Source organism: Falco cherrug, chromosome 1, assembly GCF_023634085.1.
Source record: "Falco cherrug isolate bFalChe1 chromosome 1, bFalChe1.pri, whole genome shotgun sequence".
In the NCBI taxonomy this organism is placed as follows: Eukaryota; Metazoa; Chordata; class Aves; order Falconiformes; family Falconidae; genus Falco; species Falco cherrug.
In genome coordinates this window covers 22791693-22810492 of record NC_073697.1, presented here as the reverse complement: position 1 = coordinate 22810492, position 18800 = coordinate 22791693, and the positions used below count along the sequence as shown (strand labels likewise).

Genomic DNA, 18800 nt, shown 5'->3' with positions numbered 1-18800 from the left:
TCACCATCCCAGTTCTTAATGCAAACACTGATCAGAATTAAACTCAGGACCGATGATGGACAAGTCTCTACTTCACAGCAGATAAGCTATCAGACCTTCTCTTGACACTTCAGGCTGATCTTCTGTAGTCCTTCCTATTTTGTTAACTACAAAATAGGGAATATATCTATAATTGAGTGTTATGTACATTTCCCACTATTCCCATCAAGTCTCTGAGACCCTTCATTTCAACTCAGCACAGAAGATAAATTCCCAGTCACACACCATTGTACTGGATCCTTCTCAGAGCAACCAAATACCCAAAACTGCAGTTTGAACTGCTACACACCCAAGAGGCAGGGAAAGAGAAAGCTCACCAAGAAGTCTGAGCTCCCAGAATACAGTATTTCTGTCTGCTTGCAAGTCAGCTACACTGCTTTCAATTCAAAGTACTTTCACTTTCCTCTATTCCATCTCTGTTTGTCAAGCAACTCTTGGTTTGCTGAGACACTGTCATTTTTAACGGTGAACCACATATTGCTACACAGGGATGCCTACAAGAGAAAACATACTAACTAGCTAGCTATAGTACCTATATTTATGAATGTGTAATATTTCTATAATTAGATAACAGATATAATTATTTGTATTAAAATAACACTTCGATTATGCTTACTGATTATATGCAATCTATTTCTGTCTGCTTCGGATGAGCAAATTCTCAATATTCCATTTTATCCCAGGGGAAGAAAAAAAAAAAAAAGGATTTATTTCCCCAGACCTTCAACATTTCTCAACATCTTCCATCTCCACATTCCATCCATCACGCAAAGCTAATTCTTGAGATTAGTGTAGGGCTTCCATGATTCATAAGCTGCAAAAGGGAGTTCAGATTCCTTAGAGATCTGTAACCCTAGCTGTACATCCGTTTCTACAAACCGAGATCTGTACTCTGGTGTAGGTCAGGAACCTTCTTGTGGCCCAAAGAGATTCCAGTACACATAACGGTCCTACAGTTAGGCGTCTGACGATCAGCAGAAAACTGACAGCAGAGAAAGTAGGTGTCTGCTGCCTACATAATGCCCAAAACATTTCTGGCATATTGTGTCTAGATTCCTTCTTATCAGTCAGTCTTATTTCTCAAGTTCCTTTGCTAAATTAAGTATTGCTCCAGCAAGTATAACTGTATTGCATAATACCCTCTGCAGAATTGGGTCAGCTACCCCAACAGATGTTCATCTTAGCTTATAGTCTTTTTGCCGTACCAGCTCAAAAGAATACTCCTCCTTTTGGTCATAATCTTTCAAAATTTCTTTTAAAAAGTCTGGTAAACTGTCTACACACTGACTACACTTCAATAATTCTTCACTGAAAAAGGAGATGACTCTTCACAATAAAGTAAGTTAACAAGTTATCTCAACAATCAATACCACATGTGACCATAACAAATCGATCTCATCCTCTGTACCTCATCTTTATGCACTCTCACACATGAACAAGCAGAAAACTTCACACACAAATAATCTTAGATTTTCTTAGTACATTATGTGACCTGTATTTTTCCATCAATCAAGATCATCTTAAACAATACTACCATACTTGTCTACAAGACTATTCATGCAATGAAAAATCAAGGCCATTAAGCACACAGATACAACAGCTAACTCAGTAAGAGCTTGGCCAGCCCGCTGCTGGGTGCGCGTTGAGCATCATTGTGTATTCTTAACCCCTTTTCCTAGAGGTGAGAACTTGAAGACTGGAAGTCTAAGCCACTATTTTTTTTTAAGTTCTTCTATGTAAATTACAGTAAGAAACCACAGAAACATGCTTATTTTTCATTTCTTTCATGGATGAGTTTGAAAGTAGTCTCTTAGTTTAGCTGTGTTCCGTATCACATTCATATGTCTCTCTGTATCTTAAGGATACCCCAGCATGGCTGATGTATGCACGCATGCAAGTATCTTCCTACCTAACTTGGTGCCTGTGTAAGACAGGTTTTGCCTCAGCATTAGCTTAAGGCTATGTATCCTGAGCTATTCTGCTTAAATTATTTAGTTTATTGAGGTATGCCTATTACTTTCAAGAAAACAACAAAAAATACTGTACCACGCAATACAATTTGTATGGAGGACAACTTATGTTCACTCACATCCTTTGGGAGGAAAGAAAAAAAAAAAGCCCAAAAAAGCCTGCAGTCTTTCTACAGTTTATCAGCAGGTCGATAACCTTTTGAGTATATGCAGGGCAGTGGCCTGCTTAAACCAGCACGAAGCAACACAAGGGATGAGTCTCCAAAACCCACCGATTATCACACTTCCAACCCAGCTGTAGGAGCTCAGGCAGGAACTGCAGCAGTCCCAGGAGCAGCACGAGCCAGAGCAAACTCTTGCCCAGGTCACTTCTGCGACAGAGTCATGCAGCTGCCGAGCACAGGCCAAGCTGCTTCCCAGGAGCTGCCTCCCTTACCTCCCCACGGCGGCCCCAGCGCAGCCGGCCGGGAGAGCACATCACACATGGCACTCAGCCCACTGGCTCACACTTCTCTTCTCTGTTCCCAAGATTCAGCTCAGCTGCAACCCCTTCCCCACACCCATAAATAAAGCCCAAAATAAAAAGCTGTGGAAGCCAGCTTTACTATTAGCCTGAAAGCAATAGCTTTTGAGGGAGTGAATGGGGAAAGAGGTAATACTGGAAGAAAGCAAGAAATGAAAGTAGGCCAAAGACTCAAGCACAGGACATGAGAAAGCAGAGGGAAGTAGAAGTGGTCAGAAAGAGAGGGGCACCAGCTCTTAACATTGTGGTGTGGCATGAAGGGGAAAAAAGAGCTAATTTTACCTCTTCCTTTGAACATGTCACCTCCAGCCTCCTTCCCTGTGCTCATTCACTAGCACAGAACAGCAACCAAAAGAAAGGTCTCTCTGCTAACACAAGCCTGGATACCGATGAAGAATTTGGAGCATTCAAAGTCTCTCTGCCTGAAGCCTGACTTCCACTTGGCGATGAGAGTCAGGGCTCCCTAATGAGCCTGGTTTACACAAGTCCCTCTGTTTTTCATAGACTAATTATGTAATATTTGGAACCTGTTAAGCGTGGTGTGTGTCCTGGGAGGCATGGAGCATCCAGGTGATCCTTCAGTAGAGGAGCAGGCACACACTTTGGAATTCAAGAAACAACAGCACTTCTCTGGACTAGAAGTTTCTGAGTCCTGGCATTTTCATTAAGGTGCCTCTACTAAGAAAGCAGTAAAAGTAGTTATCACTAGCAGCAGCAGCCAGAATGGATAATAGTATCCTCTGAATCTTGTTAATACTCTACCCAAGCCTATTAACCCCTCACCATTCCCTCCTGTATTTCTCAGTCATATGAGTTCCTTCTCTCTGTGGCTTCTCTCAGTTCCTTCTCTCTGTGGCTCCTTTTTCCTGAAGTAGAACAACATGAAAAAAAAAAAAAGTTCTAAGGGTTTTAGACCAGCAGACTAAGAAAATAAAATGAAGTATAAGCAAATTTCTTTTTTCCTATAAAAGCTTCCAAAACCAAAGTAGGCAGATTTGCAGAACCATTTCCGCCTGATGAGCTGATGAAAAGAGCAGGGTTCCTCAGAACATGCCTACCTTTTAATATATATTTACGCACAAACTGCTCCGTATTGAATGAAGGATTAAAATAGTTAAACTGAGTTATTGTTATTCCTTAATTTACTTTTATTCTTTGTTGCATTCAGACAACCTCTGCAGTCTCCAAGAGCCAAAGCAGTGCACCCTGGTTCCCCTGGAACCCAGTCGTTCCATTCCTCCAGCCACTGCTTATTGTGCAGCATGACATTCCCTTTGTAAAGCACTGGTTCCCAAACCACCATCCTCAGAAAGCTGGCTGGCTACATGCTGCTGGCTGAGGTCCTTGCTTCCAACTGCTGCATGGCTTAAAAGACAACCAAGACACATTACACATTATCCTGATACACATTTCCTCTGTGAGCTGCTACTTGAGTTGCTGCAGGGCAGCTACGTTCTTGTGAATGAGCGAGTAGGTGTCTCAAAATAGCTCCTCTTCTAAGACACAGTCCACACAAAGAAACAAGAAAAAAAAAACAAAAAACAACCAAAGAGCAAACCAAAAACCCACGTGGGGAAGTCTTGCTCTAGATACCGTGTCAGCTCTCCATGCAAATCTCCGTGGTCCAGCAAGTGTGGGAACTAGATCGAGACCAGGAATTATCTCCAGTTCTAGCATATGGAATGCAATGCACCAGGCCAGCTACTTGTTTTATATAAGCATGTGTTTCTTTTACCAGCAATACTAACATTACCTTGTTCCTGTTTATATTTGTGGAGAAAATAAACTAAGTAACTTTTTTCCTCCCATTCTGTTTTGCTTTTAAGAGTTCTCTGTTCCTGTCAAAGTGAGTTAAGCTAAACAGAAACAAGGCCGTTCTGTTCAAGACTAAATGTGTCCACACTTGGGGTTATTTGGGAACGGTTTCTACAGCTCAAATGCATACCCCCCCGCTTTAATCCTTATTAACCTCCACATGTAAGAAGGCCCTTAGGTTAGGTAACTGGTTATTTACTCTAACAGACCACAATAAAACACAATTTACCAGAGATGGCAAAGCACACAACACCAACCAGCCCACTACTTTTACCATTTTGGCAAGGCACCTATCTTAGTGGCTTAAGAGAAAAGTTTCTAATCATTTGCAAAGCAGCAACCGCATCATGACAAGAGCGATATTGCAGCTCAGAGGATCCTGAAAGAGAGCCTGGATTCCCTGCACTCATCCCCAAGCGACACACTGGGGCATTATCTCATAAATTCAATATACCTCCCAGAGACCTCGCATAAAGTCAGCGTTCAGTGAGACCCCTGCATCCAACACGCCGGCTGCAATGAATGTACTGGAGAAAACATAACGCTCTCAGTTCCCTAAGACGGCCTCCTCCTGTAAGTCACTCTGAAATCGCACAGAAAATCTAAGCTGATCGGTTCCCCGTAGGAGCAACATTACTTGACAACTAGCACGTATGTTAGCAATGCAGTAAATGTAAATGTCCTATAGCACTCTGCAGGGGTAGCTCACAGTGCTGAATCCTTATTGGCTCACAGAGCATGAGTTTTTATTCGGCTATTTCAAATGTATTAGAAAGTCCGTTTTGTTCAAGGTTTTTAAGTGAATCGGAAAGGCACCTCTCTGCTACGGGATAAAACAGAGGTGTACCCAGCCAGGTTCAGCCCTGCGCCTTCCAACAGGGACAGTGTTTAAGCTGGTGAGGTGAATGATGAAGGAGGAGTAAACTTACTTTCCAGTGATAAATTGGCTTCTGGATGGTGTGCACATAGGCTGAACATAATAGTTCTCCAGTTTAACCCCTTCAGCAGCTAGCTTGTCCAGAGTGGGCGTCCTGATCTCCGATCCATGGTACCCTACGTCTCGGAATCCCTGATCGTCAGCCAGGATGAAGATGATGTGAGGCTGCGAGCTGGGGGCGCCGGCCCCCAGCCCCTCTCCCAGCCCGGTCCTCGTCGCCTCGGTCTCCGCGGGGCCGAGTCGGAGGCTATCCCAGGACAGGTAGCCGTAAGCCAGGAGGCTGAGCACCGAGAGGCCGGCCAGCACCCCCACCGCCACCATCTTCCCCTTGCAGAGGCGGTGAGGCCAGCTGCACCCACCGCGGGCCATTCACCTTGGCTGGAGCAAAAGCGAGACAGGAGAAAAAAAGAATAATAAAAAGAAAAAAGAAACAAACCCCCAAACCCAACCAAACCCAGCAAACCAGGAGAGTCTCTGAGGCGGGGGCAGGGGCCGTCAGGGGGCCCGCCGGGCGGGGAGCAGCCCCGCGCAGCGGAGCCACCAACTTCAACAACTCCGGCCGCTGCGGCGGGGGGCGCGGCGGAGGCCGCCCTGCCCGCTGCCGGTGCTGGAGCCGGTGCTGGAGCCGGAGCCGGTGCCGGCCGGGTGGGCAGGGCCCCGCCGGGGCTCACAGCATCCTCGGCCCGCCTCCGGCCCCGCGCCGGGGCGCCGCTGCCTGCCCGTCCCAGGGCCGGTGCCCATGGCAGGGCCACTCGGAGCGCCCCGGCGCAGCGCCGCCGCGGCAGCGGGCCGGGCCGTGGGGGCAGTGCCGGGCCGGGCCGGGCTGTGGGGGCCGGGCCGGGCCGTGCCGGGCTGTGGGGGCCGTGCCGTGCCGCGCCGCCTCCCCCGCCCGCCCCGCGCACACCGGCCCGCGCGGCGCCCGCCACCCGCCCCCTCCGGCGCTGCGGCCGCTCCCGCCCCTCCCCGCCCCGCCGCTCCCCGGCGGGACCCCGGCCCCGGGAGGCAGCCGGACCCCGCTCCCGCCGGCCGCCCCCCTGCGAGCCCATCTCCCGCCCGCGCCTCCCCCGGCCGGCCCCTCCGCCGCTCCGGCCCCCCGCGGCGCCTCCCCCCGGGCCCGCCCGCCCCCGCCTGGGCTGAGCCCCCGCCGCTCCCCGCGTGTCGCCGGCGAAGCCCCGCTCCCGGGCAGCGCCCCCCGCGCCCGCCCCCGCCGCCAAGGGCAGCCCGTCCCGCGGCGGGGCGTACGCCTCCTCCCCGCAGCTAGGTGGTCGTTTGCCTCCCCCCCCCCCCCCCCCCCCGAAATATTGATTGTTCAAAAGTGTTTCTGAAACAGCCACAAACATCTGGAAGGTATGAACGCTCCGGATTTGCTGTCAGCCACAAACCAGCCCCAAATGCCAAACCCTCCAGCCCTGGTAAGGCTGTGGCGAACGCCAGGAATGTGCCTTTTCCAAGTGCTATCATTTTTTAAAAATTTGCGTTCGAGTCTGAATGTGGTGCAGTTGCAAAATACAACTTCACCACGGCCCTGGAAGACACTGAGGCAGGCAAAAACCCCACATTCACGCACGGTTAGGCTAACTAAACTGAAGTAAATGTGCAGGTCTGACCTGTCTAACATGAGTCATCATGACAGGAACAACTTTTACTCAAACTAGATTTTATGAAGCATTAACTCTTCGACAGCCACTTAGAGTAAATCCTGTTGCTGCTGCGCCTCCGCGCCGGCATCCCTCCCGCCGGAACCCTTCTGCCTCTCACTTCTTACAAGCGGGTGGATTCTAGTATCGAAAGTTCATCCACCCTTAAAAGTTCACTCCGCTCCCCCTGGCTCTAACACCGCTTGGAAGAGCCTTCCGTGGCAAGGCTATTTTGGGATGGGGAGGGAGCAAGGGTGGCTTCTTTTCTTACAGAGCACAACAACCCCCTTGCACAGCTCGGTGTTCCCTTGTGCGCTGCATGTCAAACCCCATCAGCCAGGGAAGTTTCTCTCATGAAAAGTTCCTGAGTCAGCATTGCCGTATCAGCACAGAAAGGGTGGCAGGGCAGCCAATGTAATGGTTCCCAGAGTTAGTATTTTTCTCCTAGGTACACTTTCCAATGGACGCTTCGAAGAAATTTCCATGCACTAAATGGATAGAGCAGGCGCAAGCAGCGGCTTCTTAACTGATATCCACAGTGTGTGTATTAGATGTCAAATGTTGGCTTACACACTTTAATTACCTTCAATAACATCATCTAATGCAAGCGTCTGGGTTTTGCCTGCCTAGATGTCTGCACAAGTGTAATTCAGTTTGTAAGAGTGCTTGGTGTCCTTGTTCCGGAGAGAAAAAAAAAAAAATGCTGTCCTGAGGGAACTCTAATTTGGGGTCAATCTAACTGATTTTCTGCAACCTAACATCAACAGAAATGTCCCCACTCTAAAATTTCCACTGAAAAAGAGCTATTCAGAGGTAACTAAGCCATGTGCTGCAGTTTACAATGATGCAGCAGGGAGAATAGGGAAGTAAAAGTGGTTTTAGTGATTTTAATGTGCTACCTAAGGGCTTGTCCACACTGGAAAGTGGTATTGATCAAATTACATCTGCACTGTAAAACCTACAAGGTTTAACTGCTGAGGTAGAACATCTTCTTCTGAAATCAGAGGAACTTTACAGCACATTAACTAAAGATCTTAAAAAAGAGAGAGAGAATAAACCCCAAACACCTCTAAAACCTTAAAGTGGAGAAACTTAAATTTGCATCTACTGAAATGCCATTCCCTTTAAAAGAATCCTCTAGTCAAATTTTTTACTCTTGCTTTTCCCCCACATTTACAAGACCAAAAGAATGTATATAGGAACCTAAAACTATAAATGGTAAAACACAAACTGGATAAGTAATGCTATTTTTCCTTTAACATATCTACTGCAAAATGGCAAACAATATATAATGTCTTGTTAATATAAGCACCACAGAGCCAGACAAACATCAGAGCACCACACTAATAATAATAATAATAATAAAAAATACATATAATTAGGCAGATGCAACAGAGTTTACCTCCCTAAAGAGCACAGCTGTTAGCAGACAGCAGAACACAGCTCTGATTTTCCAGTGCTGCCTTATGGCAGTGCCCCATCAGTTGTACCAAACCCTGTTAGTCACCACCCAACTGCAAACAAAAACATTCGAGGGCAATCTCTGTCAGACATCTACAAACTTGGCCTTCTTTCTTTATGGGCCTGACAAAACTTCACGCTTTTTTCTTTTTTTTTTTTTTTTTCCACTGTTGTAAAAACAGAAGAAGACTTATGTCAGCAAAGTACTCTGCTGACCTTCAAGTAAACAGGCCTTGGAATATAACGTGTTATTAATATTCCACCTAAGGAAATATTTGTAGACACTCAGGAGTCGCAGGCAGGGTTTATACAGCCTGTTCAGGATGCTCAGGGAAAGGAACACAATAGCTGGGAAAGCTGGAAGAAGTGTTTTTCCCTCAGGGAAAAAAGTAGGGAACCCCCATAGGTATTTAAACTTGAGTGTAGTTAAATACATTAATTCAAATATGCAGTAGTTAAAATTGAATTTATTATATCATTAGGAAATTATATCTTTTTAGTACTTGTTACGCAGTCTCTGCATGTATTGAGACCATCAAATTAACTCAATTAAAGATGTGCAGAGATGATGACTTTAGTTGAAGGCTCAAGTGCAGCTCTCTTCAGTCAAGGCAGGGGCTGTTAAAGATGCCCTTTTCCAATTGTTTCAGATCAGACCTAATCTTTCTGTTTCTGAGACATACATATCTGATACATAAATACAAGCCCCAAAAGATAGCAGCTTTATAATTTTAAGTGCAGCTGAAAAATTAAAGGAGACTGTTCCTTCAAAGCCAATCATGACAGAAAGCAAAGAGCCAGTATTAGCACGGACAGCAAAGAATTAGTTTAGTTGAAGGATTCTCTGTCCCAAGCCTGGGAATGGCCTGGGATGTGTGACTCAGAGGGATGTTTCTGAGTCACAGCTCCACTCCTATTCCCTCCATGCTACCAGGCGTGCTGCTGGACTGGGTCAGCTGCAGGGAACAGGAAATCTAAAAGGTGGTTTGTTTGTGTTTGGTTGGTATTTTTTTTTGGGGGGGAAAGCTGTTTCAAAATGAGACACACCTTGGAGGATGTAGATAAAAATGTTTTCCAGGAGGGATAACACACATTATATTTTCTTTCTCTGCCCTAACTAGCCCTTTCTGCCAGCTGCTTCAGAAATGAGACACTACAGGAGACGCACACAGCCCCAGTGGGAGCAGCACATGGATGCTGGGAGATGCAGTCTCTCATTCCTTGTGCCAGTACAGATCCTGAGAGGGAAGTTGGGAGTTCAAGAGAAGTGGGAGTAATAACGGTAAATGAAGTCTTGGGAAGATAGTTTGTAGGGAAAAAAAAAATAGATTCAGGTGCTAACACTCTTATGGTAACATAACTGTTCTTCTAACATGTGGTTCAATCTTAGAAAGGTAATTCTTACTAGTTGGCGACTACTGTTTCTTCTTTCCTTCCAGTCAAAGCTGTCAGTAACAAGGAAGGTTGCAATTCCGGATATGCATTCCAGTGCTTTTCCTGGTTATGCCTGAGGCCAGAAAAGCTTAAAGAAGAGCTTTTTGAACTGTTATTTTTAGCTTAATGGCTACAACTATAGTAAGAGCCAAGCAAGCTTTGGCCTACACACAGTCAATATTCTTCATATTTCCAGAAGCAGGAAATATAACCAGGCATTTCCTTTTACCCCGGTTAAGTTTTGCACACCTCTGTCCTCAGCGTACCTTCCTAGTGGGGAAGGAAAAAAGCAGGACTCCACTGCATTCAGCTTCCCAGGTGGATGCTGTGCTTTTGCCAGGCACTCATCACTGGAAACAGTGTATTAGAAACATGAATAAAAACCTGGTGAGTCATCAGACTTACATCATTCCCTTTGCCTTCATTGGTGGACCCTGGTAATTAATTTACAGATGTGCTGCTTGTGAATTATCAGATTCCACCCGTGGCTTACTCACTGGTTTATGATGACATAACCAGAACTTTGCTGTTAACTTATTCTATATTTAACACAGATTTTCCTCAATTCCCTGCCGTCTTCCACAGGCAAAGGTCCAGATTCTGATCTCAGCTGCCTGCAGTGATGTGAATGTGCAGTCACTCTGCTGATGCCGATAAAGTTGCTCTGGAAGTTTAGGACTTGACCTTAGATACACCTCTCCTGTCAGTCCCTGTCATGACTGGAACAACACAACTTCAGAGCTGCTGGCTGCCTTCCTGGAGGACCCTGCCATTTCCCAGTTAGGTAAGGTTTGTGATCCCGAACAAAACAGAACCAAGTCTTTAAATTTGTATAGTCCTACTGAAACAACTGCTTCTAGAAACAGCAACTGGATATGCTGACTAGTGTGTTTCCTTAGGAAAAGGGGAATTTTTATTAAGAAATGCCAGGCAAAGTCCTTACTGAATAAAGGGTCACACAGTTCTCAATGACTACAGAGATGACAGAACCTCTCAGCATAAAGTGGCTATGCCACTACCTGGTAGGTAAGATTTACTTACCAGTTATGAAGCAAAGGAGCTGCATTTGCTGTATTTATGCATTTATACCACCTATTCACAGATAGGGCTTCTTGGTTGTAATGGCAAAAAAGACTTCTACAACCCCAAAGATGAGGACAAAATAATTTATTTTGCATGGGCAACAGAGCAGGTCCCCTCACACATGTTTCTGAACACCATCCCAGGAACCCCTCAGGCCTGAAAAGTGAGCAAGCTTCATAGACCCCATGTGGTGGTCTCTCACTGCCATGCCTGTGCTTGGCCATGGACCCACATCTCTGATACTGTCATCAGCTTGCGTAAGTCCACAGGGAGCGTTCTTGGACAGCGAGACTTTGGCTTACTGCTCATACAAGCACTGTTGGGGGGGGTCTGCTGCAACGATGCTAGTTCTCAGTTAAGGCTGCCCTTAACCTTTGGTACAAATGTAGACACAAAATCTGCTTTGGGTTTCATTATTTTTTTAATGCTATAGTGTGGATGTTAGTTAACTAAGGGGTATGGACATTCTTCTGGATTTACTAAGTTTCTGAAGAGCCAAATGATCTGAATATGTTACAGTGCACATGCAGAGGCTGCCATAGCCATCAGCATGTTACCGCTTTGAAGCTTTGGCAAGCTATTGTTGAGACGTCTTTCTCAGAGTAGCTGTAATCTCCAACATGGTTTCCTTGCCACAAATACTACAGAAGGAGCAGTCTCATTTGTTCCTAGATCACGGGTTTTTACACACAAGGTCACCTGTCTTGTTTAAAACTTGTCATGGTATTACTGCTGTTAAAAAGGCCAGAGCAAGAGAACTGGGGCAAGGCGTGACCTTACAATGCAACATAAATCTAGTAAATTCAAACAGGATGGATCTTTTCAGAAGAACTAAAGTTTTATAGTGGAAGAGAAATCTTTCTCTTCGTAAAGAAAAAAACTTTTCTGGTTTATAAGGGGTAATACCACAGCCTGGTGCAAGTGTTTAACCAATTGTTAAACTGAAAAGCTTAAAACAGAGATTGGCCAAAAGGGTACAACTGTAGCAAAACACAATACTAAGTATTGCTTTTGACCCGGTGAAGTATTTGATTTCAAGACTGGGGGTGCACAGCTGCAACAAAGCTGTCCCTTTCTAATGAGAGCTTAAAGGGGGAGGGGTGCTTTTACCTTGGAATGGTGCATGGTCTTCAGAAGGAAGAATGCTGATGAAGTGCTTGTAAAGCTCAGGATGTTTTAAATAGCTGTTAAATACTAGAAATGGCATTTGGATGACTCACTGCTATACCAAATACAAGCTGCAGGTCATGCCTATAGAACTTCACACACTGTAATATCAGAGATTAGTTTGGTAATAACTTTTAATTATAACCTATTATGATGGGCAATTAAAATGAATCTAAAGAAATTTTCAGAAGGTCCCACAGTTCAACCAGCTGTGCCTGCCTAAAAGGGAAGTTACAACATAATTATAACAAGCACGTAAAATACGTTTGCACATACTTGTAAGTGCTTCCTATAGTTGCTGTCCTGTCCTCACCTGGAGGGCAACAGGAAAGATTTTTCACAGATGTATCTATCACAGTCTTCATTCATTGTTCCCATAGTCTGATGTTACACATCTGTCAGTCATCCTCCTTAGTTCTTTTGGAAATATAGCCAATAATGGTTTCATCCCTTCAGATAGATGTAAAAATGGCTATGAATATTCTGGCACAGCCCACTTCTACTTTGATATTTATAGTTTTGTCCTGGCCCAAAATGTTTTAGCCATTGCTAGCCTCTTAGGAATCTACAACATTTTAAACTATGCAACTGTTGGAACTCCTGTTAAAGAAGATACTGGCTTCAGAGCCTCTGGAAATTTCCCTTTTTCTTTAAAAAAAACCAACAAAAAACCAACCAAAACAGAAAAAAACAACTCCAAACACCCAGTCCTTCCACCCCACCAAAAAAACCCCAACTCCAACACCTCACTCTTTCGACTAGGTCACTTAGTTCAGCTGGTTTCTAGTTCAGAATTATTAACTGCTAGAATGTCATTACTGTAGAAAAGTGTTAGGTAATAAATCATAAATGTCAACTATGTATTTCAGTAATTGCAGTTATTCACAAACCAAACAATAGGACTAAACTCAAAAGCAGAACTACCTAGTCAAATCAGAAAAACGTAACTGCATTCCTTCTCTATGTACTGGAAAAAGTAATAAAGCTTGATCTGGCGTATTCCTTATCTGCTTAGAGCCAGTAACAAATGCCTCTTGTAAGAAATGGGTTCTTTTCAGCAACCAGCAGTTTGGGCATTTCCTCAGTTAGATGTTGTGTCTCAAGCAATAATCACAAAAATGATATAGTTTTATATTAAACCTGTTCATATTTTTGATCTCATAGCCACCTTTGGTGTGAGTGTCACCGTTTGGCTAATGTACTGTGAGAAATAGAGCCTTCTGTTTATTTTTAAAATCACTACCTACTGGATTGCTCTGCATCCCTTTTTCTTGTATTGCATGACAGAATGAATGACACTGCAAGTATGTATCTTCCCCACAAGATTTAGGACTTTATGAATAACCATGATACTCTTCCAGTCTTTAAGACTAACGAAAATTTCAAGTCTATTTAGCTTCTCCTCATCCAGAAATTGCTCCATATTCCAATTAAGTAGTTTAAAAATAATTAATTAAAAAAATGCAAATTTATTTTCACAACACATATCCCCTCATTATATTGCTAATACATACATATGTTACTAAGTACTGTTTATTTGATAGCACAAGAGAACTAGTACACTCTAGCAATACTATTTTGCTTCGTGCAAGTACATACTATAAGAACTTTCATTTGCTTTGTTTACTATGAATGAGTTTAATAGTGAGGTTTTCAAAGCAGTCACAGCTGCACTTAGTAAGAATTAGATCTATTTATATATTTTAAAGCTGGAAGAGCCCACCATGATCATCCACATAGCAGCTCATGTAATAGACTACAGAACTTCCCTGAATTTATGATGCTCTTATGAACATCTGAGCAAATGCTTCAGAAACAAACCCAGACTTCATTTAAAAGTTATAGCATATCCATCATAGGCTTGATGCACTATTCCATTTGTTAACCAGTACGACTCATAAACTTCCATATTTTATTTCTAGTCTGACTTTGATAAGGTCCAGTCCATGAGGTAACTACTTGTGTTCCATTCATAAACTCTCTGCTTACACGTATAACAAAATACACATTAAGAGACAGAAGATGATACAAGAGAAGAAAAAAACCGCAACACAATGCTTTTAAGGAGAAATGTGCTATAGATCTCTTTTTGATATTTAAATACAATAGCCCTTCATGAAAGTTTGGTATCATCTAAGCATGTGTGAACACATATTTTAAAAGAAATGTTCTTTACTATGAATATGGAAATTATGTTGTTTTCTGGTGTGAATTTCCTCAGTTTATTATTCCCATTTTTATGAATTAGGCTCCATCGCTCCTTAGAAAGCTCTTTAATAGAAATGACCTCTTCACCTATCCACAGAAATGCTGTAGCTGGGATAGCAGCAAGGCCACCAGAAGCCTCTTCTGTAAAACCACTGAAGCAACGTGCCTCAGAGTTGAGCCGGAGGGAATGCCTTCAAGACCAGCCTGGGCCAAGCCTACAAATGTCTCCTTGTAACTTCTTCCTTGGCACACTTGCCTGACCTGGTTACCACCTGCAGCATTTGATCTGGTGTACACATATGTCTGTTTGACTTTTTTTGCCAATTATTCCTTGAGGCTGAAACACTGCTACTTATCTTTCTTCTAGGGCTCAGCTACATAATACAACTGGAGATACTGCTACATATAAACTTCATTAAAGTTGCTGTGCAGATGTGAGCCCCCTGTTTATAGCCCACTGGAAAGGGACTCCTTGGTGGACAGGAGTTACTGTTTTATTAAGCTCTTCCCTTGCCTCATGTTGCTAAGTCTATTGCTTGTTATGAATAATGGTTGCATGTGCCTTTTTTGATGCAGGTACTTTTTTTTTCCTAGGATCTAGGATGAAATCACCAATTCTCCAAAATTAGTACAGCAGCTACACATGTAAGTGACACCTAACCATTTTTACATTGATTCCAATCCAAGTTTGGAAATCTTCTTAAAAAACCCCTTGCAACACTAAATCACTTACAGTATTCAGCAGAACTACTGTATATTTTGTGTCATAGAGCATCAGGTAGAGGGATAACTAATGTGGCAGAAAATGTGTTGCTTAGGAACCAAAAGGTAACAAAGAAAAAGAACGCATTCATCTAATTATACTGCAAAAGTTGGCCAGAAAGTAATTCAGTGTTAACACCGTACCATGCAGAAACGTACAATCTGTAGGCAGCAGCGTGTTCTGAACACTGGGACAATCAAAAATTGCTGATTAAGTTAAATTAATGATTAAAAAGCATAAAATGTGACCTCTTGAATTCTACAGAGGGCAGTAAGTTCCAGCCGAAATGCTGTATAAGAGCATGTCATGCAAATTAGAGCCTCGAGGCACTATTACAGTGTAAGTAATAACAAAGAGCTTAAATTTTGCAGGTGGGGGGTTTCTATCACTTCCTCTGGGAATTCATGAACATTATGAAAGTTACCAATAGCCCCATATGTTAAACAAGATTTCAGCTGGGCCTGGATGACTGCCAGAACCCTTGAAAACATACCATCCCCTACTTTCCCAAACTGAAAGCGTAATAAATTAAGAATTTTCTGAGAACCCTTTAGAGCGTTCTGCTTTGGTAATATCACATGTATTGCTGCTTGGATTAATTAACTACACCCCTAGCATTGTCCCAGCCTCCTGGAGGAAGCTCTACTGATCCTCTCTTCCAAACAGCACCAGCCCCCTCTCCAAATTCCTGTCAAGCATGTTCAGTGAGTCGCATCAGGCTGTCTTTTCAATTACATGCAAGCCTTTTGAACCATCTCCACAAGTAACCAAACACTGTGTGGAAAGGGGAAACAAATCCTATTTCAGGAAGTACACCAAAAGAAAGCTTTTCTTTACTATGAAAACAAACTTGAGATTCATCAACATGGTCTGTTATCTTGCCCTCCAACCTCAGCACAGATCAGTTCTTATCTATTCTCATTAATAGCTCATTCCTTCATCCTCTTTCCAAGTGAGCAGCATTGTATAAGACTCATTTATACACTGGTCAACTCCTGTGAGAGGACTTTAGACAGACACAGTCCTGCAATAAAATCAAGTTGCTTTCCCAGGTGGGTTAGCATTTCCTTCACCACAGATAGGGAGTAATTGAAATGAAAACCTCATGTCTCCTTGCTTTCCCATTTGGGATGAATTACCCATGCAGATACGTCATTGCCAGCTCTCTACCACTGACAGTATCATTAAGCTTAGCTCCACCAGGGACAAATCTTTTTATACACTGAACAGTAATACTTTTATGCTACCTAATGAGTTTTTTGGTGTTGCACATTACATAGGGAAGCAAATACCTATCCCTGGGCAGAAAAAGTAAAGGGCAGAGCATTCAAAGCATACATTGTTAAAAGTCTGTATGCATTTCTATACAGCAACCACTTCCTTTTCTTTTGGGAGCGGTCACAAGACAGAACAGGCATCTCCTATTTCTTTGCAGTTTGCTTAGAGTTCACGATAACAGAGTTTGTGCAACAGGCTGCAGAGAAGTTGAAATTCTGTGCAAACATCCTTGTGGGAGCAGACGTAGGCATATTGACAAATTCAGGTAGCTTCCCAAATGCAGTCTCAGAAAAATAATTTCCTTTGCAGTGGGTAACTAAAGACACGGTATGGCACAGTGCCTGCAGATACAGGGAACATATTTTGACTAAGGAACGATTGATTAGTCTACTGCAGAAAAAGCCTGAAGTGCAATCCACTTAAGTCTGTGGAAATGGTCCCCTCTCTGGTGAGCTAGGGGTGAAGCCCCTGGGATGACACAGGCTACTGTAGCATCACTATTAAAACAATTGCCATGGCTTAGAGGGAATTTTACTACTTTTGTTTCCTTTGTTTCTCAGTGATAGGTCTTATAAATGCTGCAAAACAGAAATTATCCCCACATGCAAAGAGGATTTTGGTATCAACCTACAAAAAAGTCTTGAGCTATTTGATCTACAAACTAATTTTCTTCCCTGGGAAGGGGCTTCAACCATATGTATTTGGCAAAATCTGTTCTTAAATCTTAAATAATTTGCAGCTGCTGGTAGGTCAACATTTGTGTCTATGTATATGTATATAATACATACATGTTTATACATATATATAACATATGGATTAAAAAATTAGCCGTTTCTGTTGATTTTTGATGCTCCCTATTCCACAGGTTCTTTCGTCCACATAGTATGACTAATAACCCCTGCTACCATAAAACCTCAGAATTTTGGACACAGTAACAGGATGTATCGTCGAAACTTCCACTACTAGAATTGTCATAAATTAAAAATATAAATTGTATTTTGTGCAATAGAACTGTGTGACATGAAGAATAAATGTCTAAGCCTTTTTTTCTGACATGTAGAAGTGTATATTTTAAGTCCATTAAGCTGTATCCCTCTTTTGGTTTGGGGAAAATAGAGATTAAGATACGAGCTCTCTCTCTAGAAGAAAATTCCTTCTAATATTGTCTCTAAGGTAAATCATTATAAATGTACTCATGGTCATTTATAATATTGCCAAAGCTCTATGCCTTCATATCATGGGTCAGGCATCTAATTTTAATGGGATTTAAAAAAAAATAATACATTTTGGACCCTATATGTCTCCTGAATGTTGAGTTTGTAATGCATTGTATTTTCAACCTTTTTTTTTGTTCTCCAGAAAAAAACGCAAGAACACCCCTGCCCTCCTTTCTACCACAAATAATCTCAATTAATGTTTCTTTCTTCTCTCACACTCAGGTTTGAGTCCATAAGTAAGTTTTCAGATGGTGATAAAATTGTAAAAGCCAGCAAGCCGGCATTTAGTTGTATTTCACCCTGTGATTGCATTCCTCTGTGGAGCTGTGTTAACAGAAATACTTACCAGAGGCAAAATCCAAATATGATAGCCGGTATTAATGATAGACACCTATTTTAAACATCAGCAAAATATCAAGTTTAGAACAATTGAGGAAGAAGTGGAAGAAATGCTGTGTAATTCCCTAGGTGACCTGTGACTGGGCTAAACAAAATAAACCATAAGCACTGATTAATTGAATGCATACTTGCCCCAGAATATATTTTGATCTTACTAGCAGAATGCTAGTATTAAAATTAGTTATTAAAATCATTATTTGGATGCTCAAACTCATCTGTAAAAATCACAGTCTATATATAGGCAAACCACACAAGTTGCTTACTGAAAAGCAGAGAGGCCTGTGTTTGCTTAATATACAGACTGCCACTGATTAAAGATTGACATGGCAACCATATAAATGTGACTAGAAATTGCAATTGCCTGTTATGTCCGAAACCTGGAGCCAAAAACATAGGAGGTCTCTCCCAGAATGGTCTTGCTTGCAATCAACTCCTGTTTCTCTCGTCTAGTTTTAAACATACTGTTGAAGACATTAATTTCAATTTCTTGGTTTTCAGTAAACCAGACTAATCTCTTCATTAGAGCAGATCTCTCACAATAATTAACAATAAATATCAGATCCTCAGTTCTGTTCTTAGATGGCTAGTTTCAAGCACACCAAACCAATATCCCGTAGTTGCAGGCCCTAATTCCATGGATACAGTAACTTGGATATGCCTGGAGGCATGAAACAGGAAACTTGGTTCCTTTCCATATTTCGTGACTAATACCGTGGATGGATTAACTCTTAAGTGGAAGGTATGGAGCTGATCAGACTTTGATCTGGAGCCTTGACCCAAGTGCACTGTGTCCAATGTACAGCATAATATTCAGAGTCCCTTGGGTAAATTTTTTTGGGGAAAAAGATTTAAATGTGCAAGGTTGGTTC

General features: G+C 42.8%; 1 protein-coding gene across 1 annotated transcript in view; it reads right to left on the bottom strand.

The window, feature by feature from the left end:
- Positions 1 to 6120, bottom strand: part of ARSJ (arylsulfatase family member J) — a 45651-nt gene extending 39531 nt beyond the window's left edge. The window contains exon 1 of the mRNA XM_005435209.4: positions 5277 to 6120. Coding sequence (XP_005435266.1) covers positions 5277 to 5653 — 377 coding nt within the window. The 5' untranslated portion in view covers positions 5654 to 6120. The remainder of the gene's footprint in view (positions 1 to 5276) is intronic.
- Positions 6121 to 18800: the final 12680 nt, after the last annotated feature.